The sequence below is a fragment of the Lissotriton helveticus genome, chromosome 2_1, assembly GCF_964261635.1.
Source record: "Lissotriton helveticus chromosome 2_1, aLisHel1.1, whole genome shotgun sequence".
Taxonomy (NCBI): Eukaryota; Metazoa; Chordata; class Amphibia; order Caudata; family Salamandridae; genus Lissotriton; species Lissotriton helveticus.
Window position 1 is genome coordinate 513,409,583 of NC_136059.1, and position 21,769 is coordinate 513,431,351.

At 48.0% G+C, this 21,769-nt stretch overlaps 1 protein-coding gene across 1 annotated transcript in view; it reads right to left on the minus strand.

Annotated features, from left to right (window-relative positions):
• LOC144820131 (A disintegrin and metalloproteinase with thrombospondin motifs 6) overlaps positions 1–21,769 on the minus strand; it is a 463,746-nt gene that overhangs the window by 386,248 nt on the left and 55,729 nt on the right. Inside the window, exon 4 of the mRNA XM_078677765.1 lies at positions 11,372–11,474. Coding sequence (XP_078533891.1) covers positions 11,372–11,474 — 103 coding nt within the window. The remainder of the gene's footprint in view (positions 1–11,371; positions 11,475–21,769) is intronic.

The window sequence follows — 21,769 nt, forward strand, 5'->3', positions numbered from 1 at the left end:
ACAGGCCTAGGCAGAAAACAGAGAAGAGAGGAAGTGAGCCAATGTGCACAGTACCTTTCGGAGCGACTTTCCTTGGGATGTTTGATCCTGGGTGCAAAGACAAGAGGGTGGCCCTGCCCTGCCTCTTCCTGGCAATGACGTGCAAGGATGGGCCTGCCCTTGGCTCGGCTTTGCCCGGGCGCAGTGGGAGTGCAGAGCACCTTATGAGGCGTGGATGGTGCGCAGGGGCTTCTGGAACTTGTAGTCCCCAACGTTGCAGGTATGGCGGTATCACCCACGACGGCACCCTTCAGTTTGGGTGCAGTTCTGCAGTGAGCAAAGTTAGCACGTTGGGGCAGGCAGGCAGGCAGCGCTTCGCCCGTGTTTAGCAGGCTTCCCCCGATGGCAGCAATGAAGTGGCGCGTCCCGCGCAGCGGGAGTGCAGAGCGCCTTATGAGGTGTGGATGGTGCGCAGGGGCTTCTGGGACTTGTAGTCCCCAACGTAGTAGGCATGGTGGTATCACCCATGATGGCTCCCTTCACTCGGGTGCAGTCTTGGAGTGAGCAAACTTGGCGCGTTGGGGCGAGCAGGCAGCGCTTTGCCCGTGTTCAGCAGGCTTCCCTCTATGGCACTAATGAAGTGGCGCGTAGTATTATATGCTTCTTTGTGTCAAGAAGGCATGTCATGGGATTTTACATGGACATTCCTATGCCCCCACCAATGGATTCTGACTTAAATCCCTATCTAATAACTTTGGTAGAGTGGGCTTTTCATTACCAATTATACATCTTCAAGGTTGGAGAACAGATTTACTTTCTCCAAACCTTTAAACTTTGTATTTGTGTTGTACAGTGCAGCACACTCGAAAAGTGGGAAAGTGTTAAATGTAGTCAAACCATAGAATTAGTGCTGGAAGGGTACGCTTCCAGTATAAAGCTATGCTTAATCACAGACACGCCTTTGCACTATTGTGCATTGGTGTGTGCACTGGGGAAAGGCAACCACTGTTTAAGTCGGCTCTAGAGGAGAGAGCAACAGCACCGTATTTTAGTAGATATGGTACTGTTTTGTACTGTCCTTTTCACGCAATACAGCACAGCACCTTGAGGACTGAGCTGCAGTAGCGTGCACTGCATCGCATTTGGGGATGCAGTGCGTGCAACGAAATTCGTTTTATTTATTTATATGTTTACTTACCTGTAATCCTGCATAATCCATAGATTACTACCCTCCACCCTGCCCCTCCCCACATCACCACCCGGCAGCTGCTCCCACCACCGACTGCTACTGCTGAGCTGTATAAACATAGTAAACCCACCCCTTTGTTTCTCCAAACCAAGAAGTCTTAACTTATAAAGCCTACCAGTATGGATGATATGTGACTCATATCCCTTGTAGTCCTCATTGTCTTAAAAAACATTTTCTATACATTGATTTACACACTTGTATGACCTGTTGTCTCTGTATAATGTGTTTGTGTTGTAAAGCGCTCTGACACTCTACATTGGGCTGAGTAGCGCTATGAAGTAAATAAATGTGAGAGAAGGGCTAAGGGGAGATGTGGAGCACCATTGGAGGGTGGTAGTTAGGGAACCTATAAAAAAGGAGGTCATGGGCGGGGCGTCAACAATGATTGGCGCACTGGTTGCCACCAAGGCTAAAGCCGATCCTAACTGCGTATGGCCTCTACATCTCACATAGACTAGTCCTAGCTTTTGGGAAAATCAGAGAAAGGCTTAGGCAATAGAACTCTGTAATCTTGGGCAGTAGCTTGTAACATCAACACATGAGAAAGTCATGGGATTGATACTAGTACTGGGTAAATGGAAAACTTACTTAAGCAGGACGAGGACAGGCCCAGCAAGTTGAGTGTATTTATACCTGATCTGCCACAGCGTGACAACACTGAGAAGTACAATCAGACCACGTATTTTATCGGCAAAAAACAGATCATACAGGAAAAGAAATATTTTTTGTGAAACTTGGCACCACAGAAAATCTAAAGATACACCAGATTTTCCACAATATAAGTTTAAGTTGTAAATGTTAAGATATTCATATCTGTTTTACAGCCCTTGTATGTACAGATTTAGGAAAAACGGTTAAGTAAGAAAAAGTAGGGGAAATGTTCTCTCTGTCACATTTCATGGTGGAGTAAAGGGAGGGGTTTCTCCACAATGAAATGCATTTTACAATTGGAGAAAAAAGGAGAAATGTGCTAATGCGCCGATCCACCAAACCTACTCCCGTGAACTGCCCTAGAGACAATCTGCAGGGGTTCGTTTACTAGAAGATACGTACTTGATTCTCAGTACTACTCCAGGGATTTTTGTCAATTGTCAAAACTCGGTTATACACTCAAAAAAATTGTAAATACACGATGAGCAGATTCTCAGTTTATCACATAGCTTTGTGAATCAGTCTCATCTACGTCCTGCACACAATTTTTTCAATACAAATTGAGCACTTTACAAATAGTGATAACAACAGAAACTGAAAAGTCTGAATCACAAATATTTGAACTGGCAACACGATTTTTTGCGATGGAATATTTGCGAGCATCGGGCATTTAAACGTACAGACTTCCTTGTCTACAAATATCGGTAATTGGCAAACGGGCCGTATTTTACTCGCCCTGGTGATAACATTTACCAGTTAATGTATTGAACGGTAAAGGATGCCGTCTGCATTGGCGCTGACTTTGAGGCATATTACTTCAATCGTGTTGTTTTTATGACATGACTCGTCCTCTGTGAGGCCCCGCTTCCCTCCCACAGGCCGGTACCTGGCTGTGTGGTGTTTCTTTCCTGGTCAGGGGTTGGTGGTGAGGGATTGGAACCTTTTCTATTTCCTGCAACAAGGGCAGACTTAGCTTTTCTCTTTGTTCTTCGGTCTTCGGCCACCTGTTTGACCTCTGGCGGTGGGAAGCGCTCTCGGTAAAGCTGCAATCGGGGCTTTAAGGGAGCAGTGCGCCTGGCCTCCACCGAGGGAGCGAGAAGGATACTTCTGGCCGCTAATGACACCTTCCTGCCCAGACAAACACAAGCCCCCTGCTCAGCGCCTTGCAGGTGGACTGAAAAGCAGACTGCTGAGGAGCTGCATATTTTCGCAACGTACTTCTGTCGCAGATGTGTTTTTGAATCTATGTTCAGGACAGTTGAGGTAAAAAACAAGCATTTACAATGCAATGGTTTTGCCTTTGTTAAAGTTAGAGCTATTGGCATTGCTCTTGACATTATTTTTATTTATGGTTTTTTTTGACATAAATAAATGGCATTGTCATTTACAATGCCACTAGCTTTATCTCTCGCAAATGACACACACAAACACACACAGAGCCCCCCCCACACACACAGCCACACAGAGCCCCCCACACACACAGCCACACAGAGCCCCCCACACACACAGCCACACAAAGGCCCCACACACACAGCCACACAAAGCTCCCCACACACACAGCCACACAGAGCCCTCCACACACACCCACACAGAGCCTTCCACAGACACCCACACAGCACAAGCAGGCAACAGGGGCACACGGAGGCACAAGCAGGCAACAGGGGCACACGGAGGCACAAGCAGGCAACAGGGGCACACGGAGGCACAAGCAGGCAACAGGGGCACACGGAGGCACAAGCAGGCAACAGGGGCACACGGAGGCACAAGCAGGCAACAGGGGCACACGGAGGCACAAGCAGGCAACAGGGGCACGAAAACTGAGGCACAAGCAGGCGACCGGGGCACGAAAACTGAGGCACAAGCAGGCGACAGGGGCACGAAAACTGAGGCACAAGCAGGCAACAGGGGCACACGGAGGCACAAGCAGGCAACAGGGGCACACGGAGGCACAAGCAGGCAACAGGGGCACACGGAGGCACAAGCAGGCAACAGGGTCACGAAAACAAGCACAAGCAGGCAAAAGGGTCACAAGCAGGAATTGTAATTTAGACGGGGCTGAAGTGGAGAACGGTCAGTAGGGAAGTAGTGCGGCTGGTGCAGTGGTACCAGGCCGAAAGGTGAGAGGGGCTGTCTGCACCCCAGTTTGGACAGTTTCCACTACCTAACAGGGATTGGTGGGAGGGGGGCGTACTTCTTGCTTGCTTTAGGGCTGTTACTTCGGGGACGCAGTGCACGCTCTCGCCTGCTGCCTGCTGCCACCAGGACACGACAACAGGCAGGGAGAGGACAGGCTGGGAGAGGGCAGGGAGGGGACAGGCTGGGAGAGGGCAGGGAGGGGACAGGCTGGGAGAGGGCAGGTTGGGAGAGGGCAGGCTGGAAGTGGACAAGCTGGGAGAGGACAGGCTGGTAAAGGTCATGGAGGGGACAGGCTGGGAGAGGGCAAGCTGGAAGTGGACAGGCCGGATGAGGACAGGCTGGGAAAGGGCAGGGAGGGGACAGGCTGGGAGAGGGCAGGCTGGGAGTGGGCAGGCCGGGAGAGGACAGGCTGGGAGAGGACAGGCTGCGAGAGGACAGGCTGCGAGAGGACAGGCTGCGAGAGGACAGGCTGTGAGAGGACAGGCTGCGAGAGGACAGGCTAGGAGAGGACAGGCTAGGAGAGGGCAGGCTGAGAGAGGGCAGGCTGAGAGAGGGCAGGCTGCGAGAGGGCAGGCTGCGAGAGGACAGGCTGCGAGAGGACAGGCTGCGAGAGGACAGGCTGCGAGAGGACAGGCTGTGAGAGGACAGGCTGTGAGAGGACAGGCTGCGAGAGGACAGGCTGCGAGAGGACAGGCTGGGAGAGGGCAGCCTGGGAGTGGGCAGGCTGCGAGGGTTTAAGTGTGCATGTCATGTTGGATAGAGCAATGCACCAGTCTAACCTGACAAGCACTATTCACCTCAAGGAGCTGGTCAATCATCAAGCTTCCATTCATGACCCCCCTCATGTTTGCCCACTGCAGCAGGCTGCAATAAAGCAGGGAATCGTTGCCAGAGCCATTCCGTGCACACGCAGTTAAAAAAAAAAAAAAGAATTAAAGCAAATGAACTTATTAAAGTAAACTGGTGGCACGGGCACCAATAGAAACTGGGGGTGATGCCCCCACGCCCCAACAAAGAAATCACCACTGGGTGCACGGCAAGGCAAGCAGATGAAAACAGCTAAGTTAAGTTGAGCCATGACAGCCTAGAAACTGGCAACAAACATACTGGTGACCATAGGCCTCTAAGAGGCTGAGTAGATAGTGATGGGGTGTTACGGGCCATATTGGGATTACATGAGACACAGGAATACTGCTCCCCTGGTGTTTCCTACCCAAACATTTCATAAATGAGAATATGGTGTAGTCATTGTAAATCACCTAACAATTCCTCATTTTAAGGGTACCCACAGTGTCTGACTCTGCTTACTGCCACATTTCTGCATCTGGGAATGTCAAATACCCACGGTGTCAGTAATTCTAGGTGTATATATTCTGATGCAATGAGTTCAACTCCCTTGCAATGAAGGCCCAAGTTTGATATTAATCAATGTTCTCTCTCTTTAACTCTATACAAAACTAGGTTAAACCGCCTCACCACATTATTGTCTTTCTGGAATATTGAAAATGTTTTCCTCATTCACTAATTCCTGTCTGATTGATATAAAATGTGGCTTTAAACTTACATATAATATTATGGTTTGTTAGTCTTTCTCATAACCTTATCTTGCAAGTTTTTCATTCCTTTTGATAGATTGTATCCTGTGATTCACTACATTCCCTGTTTTTTCATTCTTTGGGGACAATATTTACACTCTTTTCTAATGATGGTCCACCTATAATTGTTTCTGGTTCAGAAATCCTGTTGGTAGAAAAATAAGAGCAGGATTGATTATGTAAATCCCTCCTCACTTATTAAAAGAAGTTGTCGACACTGCCGCGGAGCAGGTGTAAAGAGGCCCAAGCCACCAAACGAAGGGTGGAATTCCTGTGTGGGAAGTGCAGCTGCTGTCTTAAGCCCTGCCCTGCCATTCCAGGCGCCCACCCTTCGGGCGAACATGCAAGATATTCCTGCACAGAAACCTTCCCATGGTGATATATGTCTGCTCTACTGGAGGCCTCTGAATGCCTTCTTCATTTTCAGCAAAAGACCCGAATAATTTGACAAAATCAACCTCCCTCAAAACAACTACAATTATCACCACAACTCCAGCAAAATGAAAACAAGCTGGTGAGAATCTTAAAGGCTTTAGCTGTCCGTAAAATACAAATATTTTTTTTGTCTAAGTGTTTCTCCTATTTTCCCTGTGTGGGACTGTTCAGCAATATGGTTTAATAAGAACTGCAGTGATGATAAAATATGAAATGATGAGTCTATAGTACCACAATAAGGCTGTAAAATCCACAAACAAGTTAGAGACAGAAGTCCTAGGCTATTGGCGCCCTGCAATCAGTTACTTTGTTTGTTTGTTTTTCTTTGTTGTTTTTCAATAAAGGGTCCTGGTTTACTGTATGGTTCCAGTAGCCACAGAAGCTTCAATGCCACCCTAGGTTCACAATGTCAGCAGCAGCAGTCATGTGTACTGTGACTAACCAATGAATCTATATGATCAGACATAACGCCATCCTCTCCAGTACAATACAACAAATTCCAGGCAGCAGAGATCAGTGGCGGCCGGCATAACTCGCGGGTGGCAAGGTAGGCGTGGGGTGGGGCGTCACACGGGGGGGAGGGTCGCACATGTTCAGAATAAAAAAAAAAAAAAGTACCTTGATGCAGGGTTTCGCATCTTCTCTGCTCCCATGTCTTCTCAGCTCCTGCTCTCTGGCCTCCGGATCCGACAGGAACGGAATAAGGCAGCCAGGCAGGATGATCCCTAGAATGTTTCACAGCCATAATTGGAAATGCTTTCATCCGACCCCATGTCGAGATTTAACCCTGGTTCGAGCCTCTATACCGTCTTGCGACAGCACTTGTCTACTAGAATGTCGGGAAGAACTGGACTTTCCAGCAGGGAGGCACCATACTCACACTCCCCTGATGAGGAAGTTGTTTTCTAGAGCACTGTCAAAGCCACAAATGTGATTTACCTAGATGCAACTATGACTAGATACAAGGGGTAAGGGCTCCACAGGTAAAGCAGATGATTGGCCGCGAGTGGAGGAAAGAGGGGGCCAGTGCCTTTTCTAAGCCTGGCAAGGCCCAGTGGGTGGGATGGAATGTGGTTGCCCCAGAGAAAGGCCCGACTCAGACCCTGGATAGAACCTAGACCGGGGGTCCCAACCTCTTCTATGTCCCGCACCCTTGGAAATGCATGATTAATGTTCGCGCCTCTACAGAAGTCTTTCCTGCTTCCTATCATGCATGCTGTACATACTTTCTTCCCCTCTTTGTTGCACCCCCTGAAATCCCATCTCGCACCCCCTGTGGGTGCGGGCACCCCATGTTGGGAACCAGGGGGTGCAGACCCCCCATGTTGGGAACACCTGATCCGGACACCCCCGTGTCTGTACCATCCTGCGCGCGGCACAGTCTCTTGCCTTCATCCTTCAGAGGGGGTGCACTGAAGGAGGGGGGAGGGGCTCTTCCCAAACATCTCCTTAGGGCCCATGAATGGCACAAAAACGTTCGGCGACTTTGTTGCAGAGCTGTGAGTGCGTTTCTCCTCCTCCCTTCCTGTCTCTGCAGACTGAACGCTGCCCCCCTCCGAGGGCCTGTCCCGAGCCCCCCTCGGGTCACACTCTACCGGCCGGCCCCACCTCCCTCCGTGACCTATTTCCAGAGCCGGTGTGAGGTGATGGGCGTCTGTTGTTTCCTGTCTGTGCGTCTGTCTGGAAGTCCCATCCCACACTGTGTTTCCGCGCCGAGCTGAGAAGCGAGGTGTCCTGTTCCAGGCGCTGTGCGAGTCCCTGGGGGGTGGGCGCGCCGCCAGCCATGGTTGCCCCCCTGGAGGTCCTCACACCGGTCCTGTTGGCCCCCGATCGCAAGGGTTTGTTTTCTCACTCACAGACTGGTTGGTAGTTGGTACACGTCACGACTAAAGGCATCACCACGTATTTGTGCCTACTTAGTGGGAAGTGTAAGTTATACCAGGAAAGGCACGGAGAGCGGGAGGGGGGTCGGGAACGGCCACACACTGACAGCGGGAGGGGGAGGGGGGGCGGGAACAGACACACACGGACAAAGCAACAAACAAAAAAACAAAACACTCACCTGGACATCTTCCGGCAGATCTCTTGCTTCCTGCTCTCCACTCCTCCTCCCGATGACGCGGCGGAGGCTCGGCTGGCTGGGCCAATCCCAGCGCGGCCCTGGCTGGAGGCGGACGGCTGCTTCCTTCGGCTGGCCGGCCTGAGGAGAGGGAGGGAGGGGCTATCGAGCGACTTTGTCACGAGTAACTACTGCATAGAGAGAGAAGGGCCTTAAAAGTCAACAAAGAGCAAGCTGCTGCAGAGCAAACTGTCGACAACTCATGCCCTTGCCACCATGAGTGCAAAATGAGTTGCCACGGATATTCTAGAAAATGCATGTTCACCTACACGGATTCAGACGTCATTGTTAGCCACTTTAGCATCAGCCGTTTATTTCTCCTTGAATATAAGGTGAGTTCTTGGCGATGCTCAGCCATTTTAGAGAGTGCCGCGCTGGGTGCCGGGTTGACAAGATACCCGTCCCACGTCATTCATTTCCGTGATAGCTGTCTGGCTCAAAGGCATTATTGGTACTTCCAGCTGTGGCGTCGTTCTTCGGCGTTTTCCTTTTCTTCTTTTTAAAAGGTGCTTCCTTTCTCACTCCAGACCCGCTTTCAACCGTGCGTGCAGTGCTGGAGGGCTCCTGTAGGGGGGCGGGAACTGGGAGCCGAGGCAGCGGTAGGGGGGCGGGAACAAGGCCGGGGAGACACGGAGAGCGAGGCAGCGGTAGGGGGGCGGGAACGGGAGCCGAGGCAGCGGTAAAAAGCAAAAAAAAAAAGCAAGCACTCCCCTGGACTTCTTCCGGGTGCCTTCAATGCAGGACCAGATTCGGGGGCGTTCCCGGCTTTCGGCTGACGTCGCGTGACGTCGGCAAAAGCCAAAGAATCTCGGGAACGCCCCCGAATCTGGTCCGGCATTGACGGACAGGCCCCTCGTCCAATGGCTATGCTCCATTTATGGAGCCAGCCAATAAATGACGAGGGCCGACCCAAACCCACACTACAGTTCTCATTAGGTTTTCGCCTGCGCGAAAAAGCTGCGCAGAGCGCAGCTTTCGCCAGGCAAAACCTAAAAACGGGTTTATGGAGAGATGGGAATGAGGGTGTTGCAGGGGTTCGATCCAGCAACATCATGTGAGCATGCTCACCAGTATTCATCATCATTCTACAAGTTTTTTCACACAATGGATAGACACAAAAGGGAGGGAGGAAACATCATCTTAATAGGCACTGGAAAATGACTTTACCACTAGACAGGGCCGACAGACCATTGATTTCATAGGGCATTCCCCGAAGGGCTGTCGCAAACACATTTGCGGCAGCAGTTTTATAGGCCCAGGGCTACCGCTGAAAACCCTGCCACTCTCTCCAGCTCACTGGGCTTTATTTTGTAGTAGGAGCAGTGGGGGGCATCAGAGAGACAGAGAAAAGAAAAAGAGATAGAACTGTGGGAAAGAGAGAGCGATATGATGGAGAGAGAGCAGAAAGAAGAAGAGAGACTAAGGAGAGGAGAGTGACAGAGAGTGAACGAAAAGAAAGAACGAAAGGGTTTGAACTTTTTTGCCATCATTGCTTATGGTTCTCAGCCCGGTTCTGCCACTAGGAATAATATTTTTCCATTAAAGAAGCAAAAAGAAAGGTGAATTTTACGTGTGCAAGTGTTGTTCTGTGAACTCCAATAGATCGTACATGCTTAGTGTGATGGTTGTAGGTGGTGGGCATCTCAACCTATTTTTGTGGAATTAGATTTATTTTTCATCAAAGACTTTGACACAGCAACAGGTTGAAAGGTAAAAAAAAAGGAGAAAGAAGGAAGAAAGGAAAGATGGGAAAACAGGGGCACAGGGAGAAAGCATGGATAAACAAAGACCTCAAAGAGTAAGACAGACACTTTATTTTGGTGGAAGAAATGAGCAAGAAGGGAAATCAGATTCAGCAACATGTCACACCAGGAGAAAACCTCTAAGAAAAACTTAGGTCTCAAACGTGTATTTTTTCCCTCCAAATTAACCAGTGCATCTAGTTAATTCCATGTGGCATAAATTTGAGCATTTGAGGCCTAAAGCAAATCTACGACTGACGCAGATTTCCTTGACCAGTCAAGAGATTATTTATTAATCCCAAAAAGTAAGAGATTCATTCTAAACGTAGAAATAATTCTACAAGAGCATATTTTTAACAGCTCTCCCTCATCTTGCGTGAATCGGGATAGTGGTTAGTGTTTTGCACAATGTATGACTGGGGAGCAAACAAGCAGCAGCTGACAAATATAACTCTCTTGAGTATATCGCAGTGACTGCCATAACTGGGGCAGACATAAAACAATATGGAAGAGCTTCACTATAAAAAATTAACAACATCCCAGACACCAAGACCCACTTTAAACATTGCACACATACCTGCTCAACTGTAACCATGTCGTAAACATTTGGCTCAGGCTAAACAACCTCACATGTGTGTTCCTGTTTAAGATATTGTGCCATTCCATTGCAAGCTATGAAACATGCGAATCCCTATTCAGGTGACTGCATCAACAATTATTGAAAAATACATAATTTTCCTATATGGTTGGGAGATCCACTACCGGATGGCGGCGCCAATAACAAACAGTGGTGGGCAGATGGAGGGGGCGTGGGAGGGGAAGTGTATGGTGGGGGGAGCAGGTTAATAAAATATCAAAATATCATTTTATTTTTCAGCTGCTGGCTCTGAGCCAGTGGGGCGATGCTCCTCTGCCATTGCGGAGGAGCCGCCGCTGACTGTGAACCTTACTGTGGGCCCAGCAGCTGTATACCTCTGTCAGTTACAAAAAATGGATTAATGGATCCCCTCTTTACCTTACATTAGCATAAAGCTTTGTGGCTAATGTAGGATACTCATTACTTAAGATCTAAATCTAGGCACTCTGCGGTACTAAACACACATGGTATTGTTCAGAAAAAATAGGAAACGTCATTTGTAATTGTCCTTATTTAAGCAGGAGTACAGTATTTAATCAGAATAGTCAATGTTGTATAGCATCTTGTTTTTCACAATCTAGTTACTGCTAATTATCATCAACCAACAACAACGTTGTCCAATAGAACCCGGGCTTTGACCCTTGACTTGTCTCACATCTGCATCTGGGCAGACCAACAAATGTTAATTCGCAGAGCTAACGGAATTGCTGAGATGTAAAAGCCTCTCAAATCACTAACAAGCTACTGAGCACAGAGTGCCTGCTTCAGACCCCCTCCCCTGCATGTTGCCAGGCCCCACAAGCATGATCGCACCAGGCTATATATTACCTCCAGTGTAGGGCCTCCAGCTGTAATACTTCCCCCGAAAAGGCAGGTTGTCAAAGTCTGCACATTGCTTCTCACGAAAGTCCCGGGACCCGGGGGCGCATGGCTGAAACACAGACAAAATATATTTGTTAATTCTCCAAACAGCAGATGTAGCTTGTTCTCAGGATCCAATTGCAAATGCACCACGGTTTCTAAGTCTGACCCTTTATACTGGAGCTTCACAACAGGCAGTGAGTGGTACGCTTTGCTTTTTAACCCTTCAGTAACTCTGCTCTCACTTGAATAACGTGTCCTAGTGCAAATCAAACGAGCCTGAAGCTGCCCGGCAGCGTTCACCCTGGCATCCCTGCGTCAGGCAGGCCAGGCGCCTCTTTGAAAATACGCAAAGATTTCTGATGAGGAAATGAAAACAGTAAATGCCTCCCTGGACGGCAGTTCAAGGTACACCTGCACAGCTGTGTGCAGATCTGTATTTAAGGCTCAAGAGGCAGGCTTCCGGCGCACGCCCTACACTATGAATTCTGATGTGAGGTCTAGGCCGTCCTGTGACTGCTGGATGTCTAGTCCTGAGAAACGTTGAGTGTTAAGACAAGCCCCCTCATTCTTTTCTTTCTCTTCTAACTCGTCCTCACTCACTCTATTTCCCTCTTTCACTATTTTCCGTTGTCTCTCTTTTAGCCCTCTTTCTGTTTCTTTCTCTCTCATGCCATAAGGCTGTGAGAGCAGATTCATCTCACAAACACTGCCCCAGCTCCCCTTTATTTCTATCCCTCATCCTGTCTCTAACTCCCACCTTCTAGGTATCTGGCCCGCACACAGCCATTTCTGCGCACACACGGGTAGCCCACACATAAAGCACTACTACTCTGCCAACCGGGTACATGACAATCTTTTTGGAATTGATAATTTTATTCTCAACATTCGCCCATCATTCCCTTCCTCCAGAGACCTTCTTTCGCTCCTCATAGCGCTTTGAGAGCCTTGATGGTCCCACTAAGTACCTTTACAACATAACATACCAGGGGTGGAGATGAAGCCAGCACGTGGAATTCATAGCCTGAATACAACACATTCCAGTTCAAGGGACTCGGGTACCCGGTGGCAAAGCTAAACTCGGTGGATATATTAGTGACATCCTTTTAAATGCTGTGTACTCGGTTAACAAAAATAACTGTTTGAAAATAATTCGGTACTGATTTAGAGTATGATGAACAAGTTACTCTGTCAGCAACGTGGTGGATATCCTGTCCGCCTTATCAGTCACGTTTCAGGCAGAGTAACACGTCTACCAAACTCTAAATCTGGCCCTAAATAATCATGCTGATGTCCAAGGTACCAAGAAGTATCTAGTTTGCAAAAAAACAGCTTCTTTAGAAGATCCACATAGCATTACACATAAAATAAAGATAGGCAGAGAGTCCGGTGGCTCAGGAGATTAATTCAATCACTCAAGGAATGTAATCTTGACTTGATGACAATAAGCCTTTCACTCCTCCGAGGTTGCTAAAATGAGTACCTGAATAATATCTGTTATTTCAGAGCAAGGGACCCAAGGGTGAATGTCAACTTAACAAATACATTGTCATCTTACACGTGGTGACACATACATTTCAAATTCCTAGGTGAATAACTAAATTTGTATTTATTTATTTATTCAAAGTTTTATATAGCGCGAACAAGATCTTTGCAGATATCAGAGCGCTTTACAGAGACAGGGGTAGGGGCAACAGGAGGGTGATTAATACACTATTGGGTACAATATAGTAGCATAATAGGATAGCAAACATGTACAGATATGATATCAGTAAACGATCAAGTGACTAATAATACAAAACGGTGCAGAGTCTTTGATCCAGCAACAATAGAGATCAGGTGAGCTTAGGCCATAAGGATGGCTTTTACCTCTTACTTAAAACTTGCAGGAAACAAGGGGTAGGGGCAACAAGAAGGTGGTTAGACCAACTATTGGGTACAATATAGTAGTCGGTAGTAAGTGAAATAGCATAATAGGATATCAGTCCTGTACAAATATAATACCAACAGACAATCAGGTAACCAGTACTACAGCAACGGTGCAAAAGTCTCTGTTCCAGCAACAATAGAGTTCAGGTGAACTTAGCCATAAGGATGGCTTTTACCTCTTTCTTAAAAAGTGCTGTGGAGGAGATAAGCCTGGTTTCAGGAGGGAGTGCATTCCAGATCCTGGGAGCCATTCCTGAGAAGGAGCGTTTGCATGTTTTTTCCTTCCGGAATCTACGAGGTTTCAGGAGTAGATTTTTTGTACTTCTATTGGATCTCGAGCCTCCAGATACAGTCAGCTTTTGAGTGAGGTAGCTGGGTGACTTGTGGTGTACAGCCGAGTGTGTCATAACGGCTATTTTCAGCTGTATTCTGGCTTAAAAAGGCAGCCAGTTCAGGGATTTTAAGTCAGGGGATATATGCGAATGTTTCCTTGAACCAGTGATGAGTCTCGCGGCAGCGTTCAAGGAGGCTCTTAGGGGTGCGGTGTTGAAAGGGGGAGTCCGCTAAGGGCCACAATTCCGTAGTCTATGCGAGGGATGACTAGGGCTTGTACAGCATTTTGGAAGTCCTTAGCTGGGAAGAAGGGTTTAAGTTTCCTCAGAGTGTTGATTTGGAAGTTTGCTCCTTTAGTTGCTTTGCTAATGTGCTGCTGCATGTTGAGCTTGGCGTCAAGTGTGATACCTAAGGATTTCGCAGATTCCACGATGGTGGGTTGGACATTGAGCGCAGTTAGGTGATTGAGCCAGGTTTGGGTGATGGCAATTTTCGTGGGAGGTGAGATCAGAAGGAATTCAGTTTTCAGAGCATTTAGTTTGAGGTGATTATCGGCCAACCATGATTGGGTGTTTCTGAGTGTGGAGTTCAGAAGCTTGATGTCTTCCGGGGATTGTAGCTTGAGATAAAGTTGAGTGTCATCGGCGTACATATGGAAGTGTACATTAGATGCTTGAAGCAAGGTGGTGAGTGGTTCCATGACGAGGTTGAACAATGTGGGGGATAGGGAGGATCCTTGTGGGACGCCTAAAGTTACAGGCAGAGGTGAGGACAGCACGTTGTTGATCTTGAACTTCTGAGACCGGTTATGTAGGAAGGAAGTGAACCATTTGAGAACAGTCCCGGATAAACCCATTCTGGTATTTAGCAGCTCCAGTAGGTTCTCATGTTTGACAGTATCAAAAGCTGAGGAGAGGTCAAGAAGGATGAGGAGACAGGAATCGTTGAGATCAAGGATTTGGAGGGCGTCATCAATTATGTGCGTCACAGCCGTTTCCGTGCTGTGTTTCGCTCTGAAGCCTGATTGATGAGGGTTGAGGAGGTCAAACTGATCAATGTGTTTTGTCAGTTGGAGTTGTACACATTTTTCCAGTAGTTTGGCCAAGGTGGGAATATTGGTGATAGGGCGATAATTGTTTAGGTCAGCCGGGTCAGCTGTAGGTTTCTTGAGTATAGGTGTGACTTGCCCCACCTTGAGGGAGTCTGGGATGAGTCCTTGTTGAAGGGAGCTGTTAATGATTTTGGTCCAGAGTGGGAGGAGCAGGGGGGGGGAAGTCTTTCACAGCATTAGCCGGTAGGGGGTCTGTGAAGTGATTAGAGGGCTTCAAGGTGCCAAGCAGTTTGTGAATTGCTTCTTCAGTGTAGGTGTCGAATGACGTCCATGATGCGTTGTTTTTAGGGTGAGTGGTAGTCATGCTGATGGGGCTGGAGTATCGGTTTACATCATTGAGGAGATCACTTCTTATGTTGTCGGTCTTTAGCTTAAAGAAAGCAGAAAAGTCTTCACAGTGTGGAATATTGCTTGTTGTGCTGTTTGATTGTAAAGGTTGCATCTTGGTTTGAGTTTTGACTAGTTCGAACAGTTTTCTTGGTCGGTTCTTTGCTTGGTCCAGCTGGAGGCTTAAGAAGTCAGATTTCGAATGCTTGATTTTCCTAAAGTAGGCATTTCTCTTGTTCTTCAGCGTTTTAAGGTGCAGTGCTGAGGGGTCAGATCTCCAGGTGCGCTCTGCCATTCGTATAGCACGTCTGTCTTCATTGAGTCTGCCATCATACCAAGGGTTCGAATTCTTGGTGGAGACTCTCTTCAGTTGCAGGGGGGCAGCTTCGTTGATTATTGAGTTCATAGAATCGAGGTAAAGGTCAGTCAGTGATTGAACATCAGGGGCGCCCGCAGGGGGAAGGAGGAGACTGCAAGTGTGAGAAGGCAGGGAGTTAGGTTTGAGATTCTTCATGTCCCTTTTTCAGATCTTGGATTTGGTGGGTTGAGCCGTGTTAGGTTTAACTTTTTCGTTGATGAAGAAAGTGATAATGTGGTGGTCTGACCAGTCACAGGGTTGGATCGACCCCAATTGGGTAAAGCCCTTATTGGCGATGGTAAGGTCGAGGATCGAGCCTTTGTCATGTGTCGGGCTGTTGCAGATTTGGGTGAGGTCAAGCGCATTGAGGAAGGATTTGAGACTATTCACCACTGCGTCTTTCTGATCGTTCCAGTGGAGATTGAAGTCACCCAGGTAAATTTGAGTGATCTGCCGACCGGCATTGGATGAGATCGTGTCCATGAGTTGTTGGGTGAAGGTGAGGTTGTCCCCGGGCGGGTGGTAGATGACATGTAAAGAGCATACAGGTTTGCTCTCGCTGGAGATATCAAGGCAGAAGAGTACACAGGAAGTGAGGGAGGGGGAGGTGACTTTGGTGACAGAGAGGTTGCTCCTAAAAATGCATGCGATTCCACCGCCCAACTTGCCGGTCCTGTCGAGTCTAATGATGTGGTTGTTGGGGGGACTAGTATGTCCATTATAGGCGTAGAAGTTTCAGTTAGCCACGTTTCAGTCAGAATGGCTAGGTCGAGATCCATTGTTATGATGAGATCCGCGATGTCGGAGGAGTGTCTCGGGCCGATCTACAGTTGAGTAGGATGCATTTGAGTCTGGGGGTGAGAAGGGTGGTCGAGTGTTCTAGAGAGAGGGGGACTTTTCTGAGATTATTGGGGACGGAACTTCTGTTGCTTAGAGTGGGGGGCCTAAGGGGATTTGTGAGAATTGTGGGAATGGGGAGGTGTGTAGTGGTTGTGTGTTTTAAGGGACCAGGGCCAAATGAGCGAAGGAGGGTGTATAAGTCGTGGTCCGAAAGGGAGTTGAGGGCGCGACGGGGGCGGTGGGTGTGATTGTGAGCGGGGATAGAGGGCCAACGCGAGGAGTATGGCTTGAGAGGGTATGTGGGGAGGATGGGGAACTTGTTGGGTGAGGAGCCGGTGGTAGGTAGGGGTTGTCTGGTGTGTGTGATAAGAAGATCTTTGATGGTGTGGAGATGTTCTTTGACTTGTAAGAGGGTGGATATAATCATGTCCAGAGGTGGATTGGGGATGGTGTAGGGGATGGGAGCCGAGGGCGAGTGGTTGATGGGGGAGCTGGAGAGGGAACTGGTTAGGGGGGGGTGGATGTGCTAGCGTTGGTGCAGGGCTCTGCGGTAATAGTGAGTGGGGTGCCATTCGATGGGTGAGAGAGAGATTGTGGGTGGGGGGTGTGGATGGGGAAGGGGGGTGGTTGGAGGCATAGGTGAGAGTGCTGGTGGGGGGCGGAGCAGGTGAATTGAGGGATGGGGGAGGCTGTAGACAGTGGGGGTGAGAGGAGGGTAGTGGGGGCTGAGAAGGGGGGGGAGCAAGGAGGAGGGGTTGAGGTAGGGGAGGTGGTGTGTTCTGTGAGACCGGTTGGGGGAGCGGGGTAGTGGGGAGTGAGAGTGGGAGGGGAGATGGACCTGCCTGCATTCAAATGAATTGACTAATCAGACAGATGAACTGAACAGTAAATGTGTCTTGGTGAAACATTTTGTTTTCCTAGGTGCAATCACCATGCACCTGTAATCACATTGTCTTGCAACAACCCTCACGACACTCCGCACTCACATACATCCTCATCAACACACACTCACTCACCAAACACACCACAGAGATCTGGGACCTCCTGCACAACAATACTCCAGACCTACTTTTCCTCACGGAAACCAGGAAGAGCCTCGCATCGGCATCGGCATCCGACATTGATACAGCCATGCCTCTGGCTACAAGTTTACCAAGGAGGACAAACTTCCCAATAGCAGAGGCGGAATTGGGATAAATCATATGAAATTCATCAACTGCCCCACCCCCACAGACACATAATCCTCCAGTTTTGAACTCCTGTTGTTCAAGCTCCATGTCACAACTAACTTCCCCCAAACAGCATCTCAGCTACAGATCACCTGAATCACACACCAACTTCACAGAAACAATCACAGACTTTGTTGCACCACTAGCCCAACGCTAGCAATTACATTCTACATGGAGACCTGAACTTCCACCTGGAAGACCATGCCAACCCCAACTCTAAAAGCACTCATCAAAGACCTTGGAATCCCGGGCCTCACACAATGAGTAACAAGACCTTCCCTTGTCCCCAGACAATTCCTGCACCCTATTTTCACCCCTTTCGAAAACATCTGAAACAAGGAGCCCGCACCAGTCTGCTGGACAGACCACGCCCTCCTCAAGTTTAGCATCCCCATTCCAGTCCAGCGGACATGCACTTACCCCAGATCAGCCTGACAAAACTGGAGCAGCATCACTGACAAGGACTGGGACACTGATTTCAATACCCACTAAACCGAACACAGCAACAGGCTCCCCAAAACAATGAAGAATTTCAACAACTGGAACACCTCCTGCACTGACTCCCTGGCCTGTCAAACACAGCAATACAACATGATCTAGACCCCAGGACAGTTGGCTGATGAAATACCACTACTGCAAACACAACTGGAGCACAAGTGGAGAATGAGCCAGGACAATGCAGGTAGAAACATGTTCATATCTGCCCTGAGACGCTACCATCAAATGATACGGACCACCAAACGTTGGCAGACCGCATTGATACCAGCACCAATAGAAGCAGAGAAATATCTGCCATAGTAAAGGATTTCACCTCACCAGCTGCTGCCTCCAACTCAATCACCACCTTGCCGGACCGCTCCAACAATCTCTCTCAATTCTTCAGCAATAATATCACCACTATTTACAGCCACTTCAACCCGCAACCGGATCCAACAGACCTCACCAAAGGCCTCCTGATCTTATCCAAAAACGCAATGCTATTCCCAGGGCCTTTCATTACCCCAGAAGATACCGCCATCCCCATGAAGTCCATTCACTCAGGGGCTGCATTGCACCCATGCCTCCACTACGTCTACGCCGGAGGACTGCAACCCATCAGCTCCATGCTCACACAGATTACAAATGTGTCCAACATTTCCACGATTTTCCCAGACACGTTGAAACACACAACTGTCCGCCCATTACTGAAGAAACCCTCCACGGACCGTTCGAAACCTACCAACTACATACTGACCTCCTTGCTACCATTCTCAGCCAAGGTTTTAGAGAAATTATCAACAGATGCCTCACCGAATGCCTCAAAGACCACCAAGTCCTCGACACCACTTGGTTGGTTTCAGACCCAAACACAGCACGGAAACTGCCACCAAGGATGACCTTGGAGTGAAAGCTGCGCGGTAGAAATGTCTCTTACATTACATTACATTTCATTACATTACATTTGCATGACTGTGGACAGAGGTGACACAGAGGCCTTCATCCTCCTGGACTTCTCCGAGGCGTTTGACAAGGTCTCCCATCCGCATCTCGAATATGAAATCGGAATAAAAGGACACGCACTCTGATGGATCTGCTCCTTCCTGACTCAATGGACCCAGCCAGTTAGCCTGGCACAGTACACCTCGGAAACCGGTATCCTCATCTGCAGAGTTTCGCAAGGATCCTCCCTCAGCCTAACCCTCTTCAACTGATACATTATCCCTCTAGCCAGCATCATCCAAACTCAAAACATCAACATCCTCTCCCACGCTGATGACACACAGCTCAGTCTCTCCCTCACGGATAATATACCCAGTACCCAAATCAAGTACAATGCCTGCACGACTGAAATCACCTATTGGATGAAGGCCAACGGTCTGAAGCTAAACACTGACAAGACCAAAATCATGATCTTCGGAAACAGAGCTGTAACATGGGACTCTACCTGTTGGCCAACAGAGCTAAGACTAACATCCACCCCTACCACCCATGCCTTGAACTTATGCATCGTCATCAACAGCAAACTCGACATGACCGTAGAATTCAACGCTGTCACCTCCTCATGCTTCCATATGCTGAAGATGCTGAGGAACATTTTTAAATGCATACCAATCAGCACCCGGAAAACAGTCACACACCCCTTTGTCACAAGTAAGCTGGACTACAGCAAAACCCTCTATTACGACGACAACAAAAAACTCACCGGAAGGCTGCAGTCCAATCAGAACTTAAAGGTCAGAACCACTCTCAACCTTCGAGGATGCACTCACATCACAATATACCTGTAGGAGCTCCACTGGCTCCCCATACACAAATGAGCATTATTGAAACTCCTCAACCACACTTTCAAGGCACCACATAACACTGGCCCAGCAAACCTAAATAATCGCATCTGCTTTCACAAACCTTCTAAATACCTCTGTTGGTCCGTACTCCTACTTGCACATATCCCACACATACAGAAAACCAGATTTGGTGATCGAGCCTCATCTTCCTCGCTTCTTGAATTCTGCAAGAAGCAAAAAAGTTGGCTATTCGAGAAGTCCAACATGAGCCCATGTTTGACTAACACCTGCTCCAGTGGCATAACATAGGCCCACGTAGCCCCACCTGTGCAGGGGGGCCCCAAAGATCCAGGAGCCCCCTTAGCACAGTACCCTGACCGGGGAGCTCCTGAATAAGTCCAGAAGGGGGCCCCTCCATGTACCTTGCGGGTATGGTGACCAACCGTCCGTAAATTTCGCGGGTTGCCCGTAATTTGGGCCTCTTGTCCGTTGTCCGTGAGGAATTCTTTCACGGACGTCTTTTGTCTGTAATTCCAGACATTGCAGTCAGCTGCCCCCTGCAAGCAGGCTGAGAGTACTATAACTCTCACAGCAGGGGTCAGCTCTCGGTCCTGCTGTGAGAGCATCTATAAGAGCATCAAAGGTTTATTTTGCTCCCAGCCAAACCATGAAAAATAATCATTTTGATCTCTGGGCCTTCTCTCACGCTTTATAGATAAAGTATACTCATTATATTATGACTCTTTGCCATTAATAACCTATCTGTTCTGTTCATAAATGTAACAAATCTTACAGTCACAGAAGCAAATTCTCCCCTCTTACAGAAAATAATTCCTTGGCGACACGTTCTGATGCCAAATTGATTAAAAACATTACGAAGGCACTATCTACGTTCATTCCCCAGGAAGAGGTAAGTGTAGAGTAAGAGAATTAGCGATTATTTTTGCTGCAAGCACAATCTATTCCCGAATGAGGTGTCTGTCTATTTTGGCAATATATATTAGGGAGAAAATAGCCTAGAATGTAATTGTAGTAGGCTCTTTTTAAAATAGCCTTTAAGTATTTGAGCCATTAGGGCGCTTATTGGGTGATATTTTAATGTCGTCATTGTGACACTTTGAGTGACACTGTATCAGGAATAGAGCTAAGCAGTTCTACCAATGAAGCAAGATACTTGAACACTGAGAACTATGGTTTGCAAATAGCCCTTACGTAGCTCATGATGCAAAGTGAACTTGTATAAAAAAAACTTTACAGCTTTCCCTTTCCCATCACGCTCCCTGCGCAGCCAGACATACACTCTCTCTCTCTCTCTCTCTCAAATATTGCAAAGTGTTCTTTTTAGTGTAGTTTTGGAAAGTGCAGGGCCTGTAAACATACATGTATTATTAACGAATCCTCCACATTCTAGTATGTTTATAGAGCGATTGAAGTGAACCAAAACTACAATTCCCAGAATTCATTGTTTTTGAATGACTACTCTAGAATGCTCCAAACATTTCGCAGTAACCACAAAAGGGGAATCATAATCAATGGCCATAGCTCTCTTCAGTTTGAAGGGTTGAATGGATGAGCAAGTCCCATTCACCATTTTAACCTTTGACCTTTATGTTAGGTACAGGTCTTGGCTGCAGGGGCTCAAACTACTGAGCTACTGTACCGTAAAAGGAGATCATGTCATTATATCTGAATCAGAATACAGTCCCTTAAGATCTCTCTTAAGTGACAGAAAATAAAATAATCCCTCTGAGACAGACTCGAATATTGAGATGAAGGAGCCAGACTGGAATGTCCTCGTGAGGTGAGGTATGGAATTTGGCTCCCCGAGAAGTACCGTAAACAGCCACATTTAATTTTCATGAAAACTTTGCACTCAAGTTTTCTCATGTCAAAAGACAAAAATAGGTGTAATATGATCATATTTGTTTAGAATTCACGAAACACTACAGTTGCAAAACCTCCAAATGGACCACA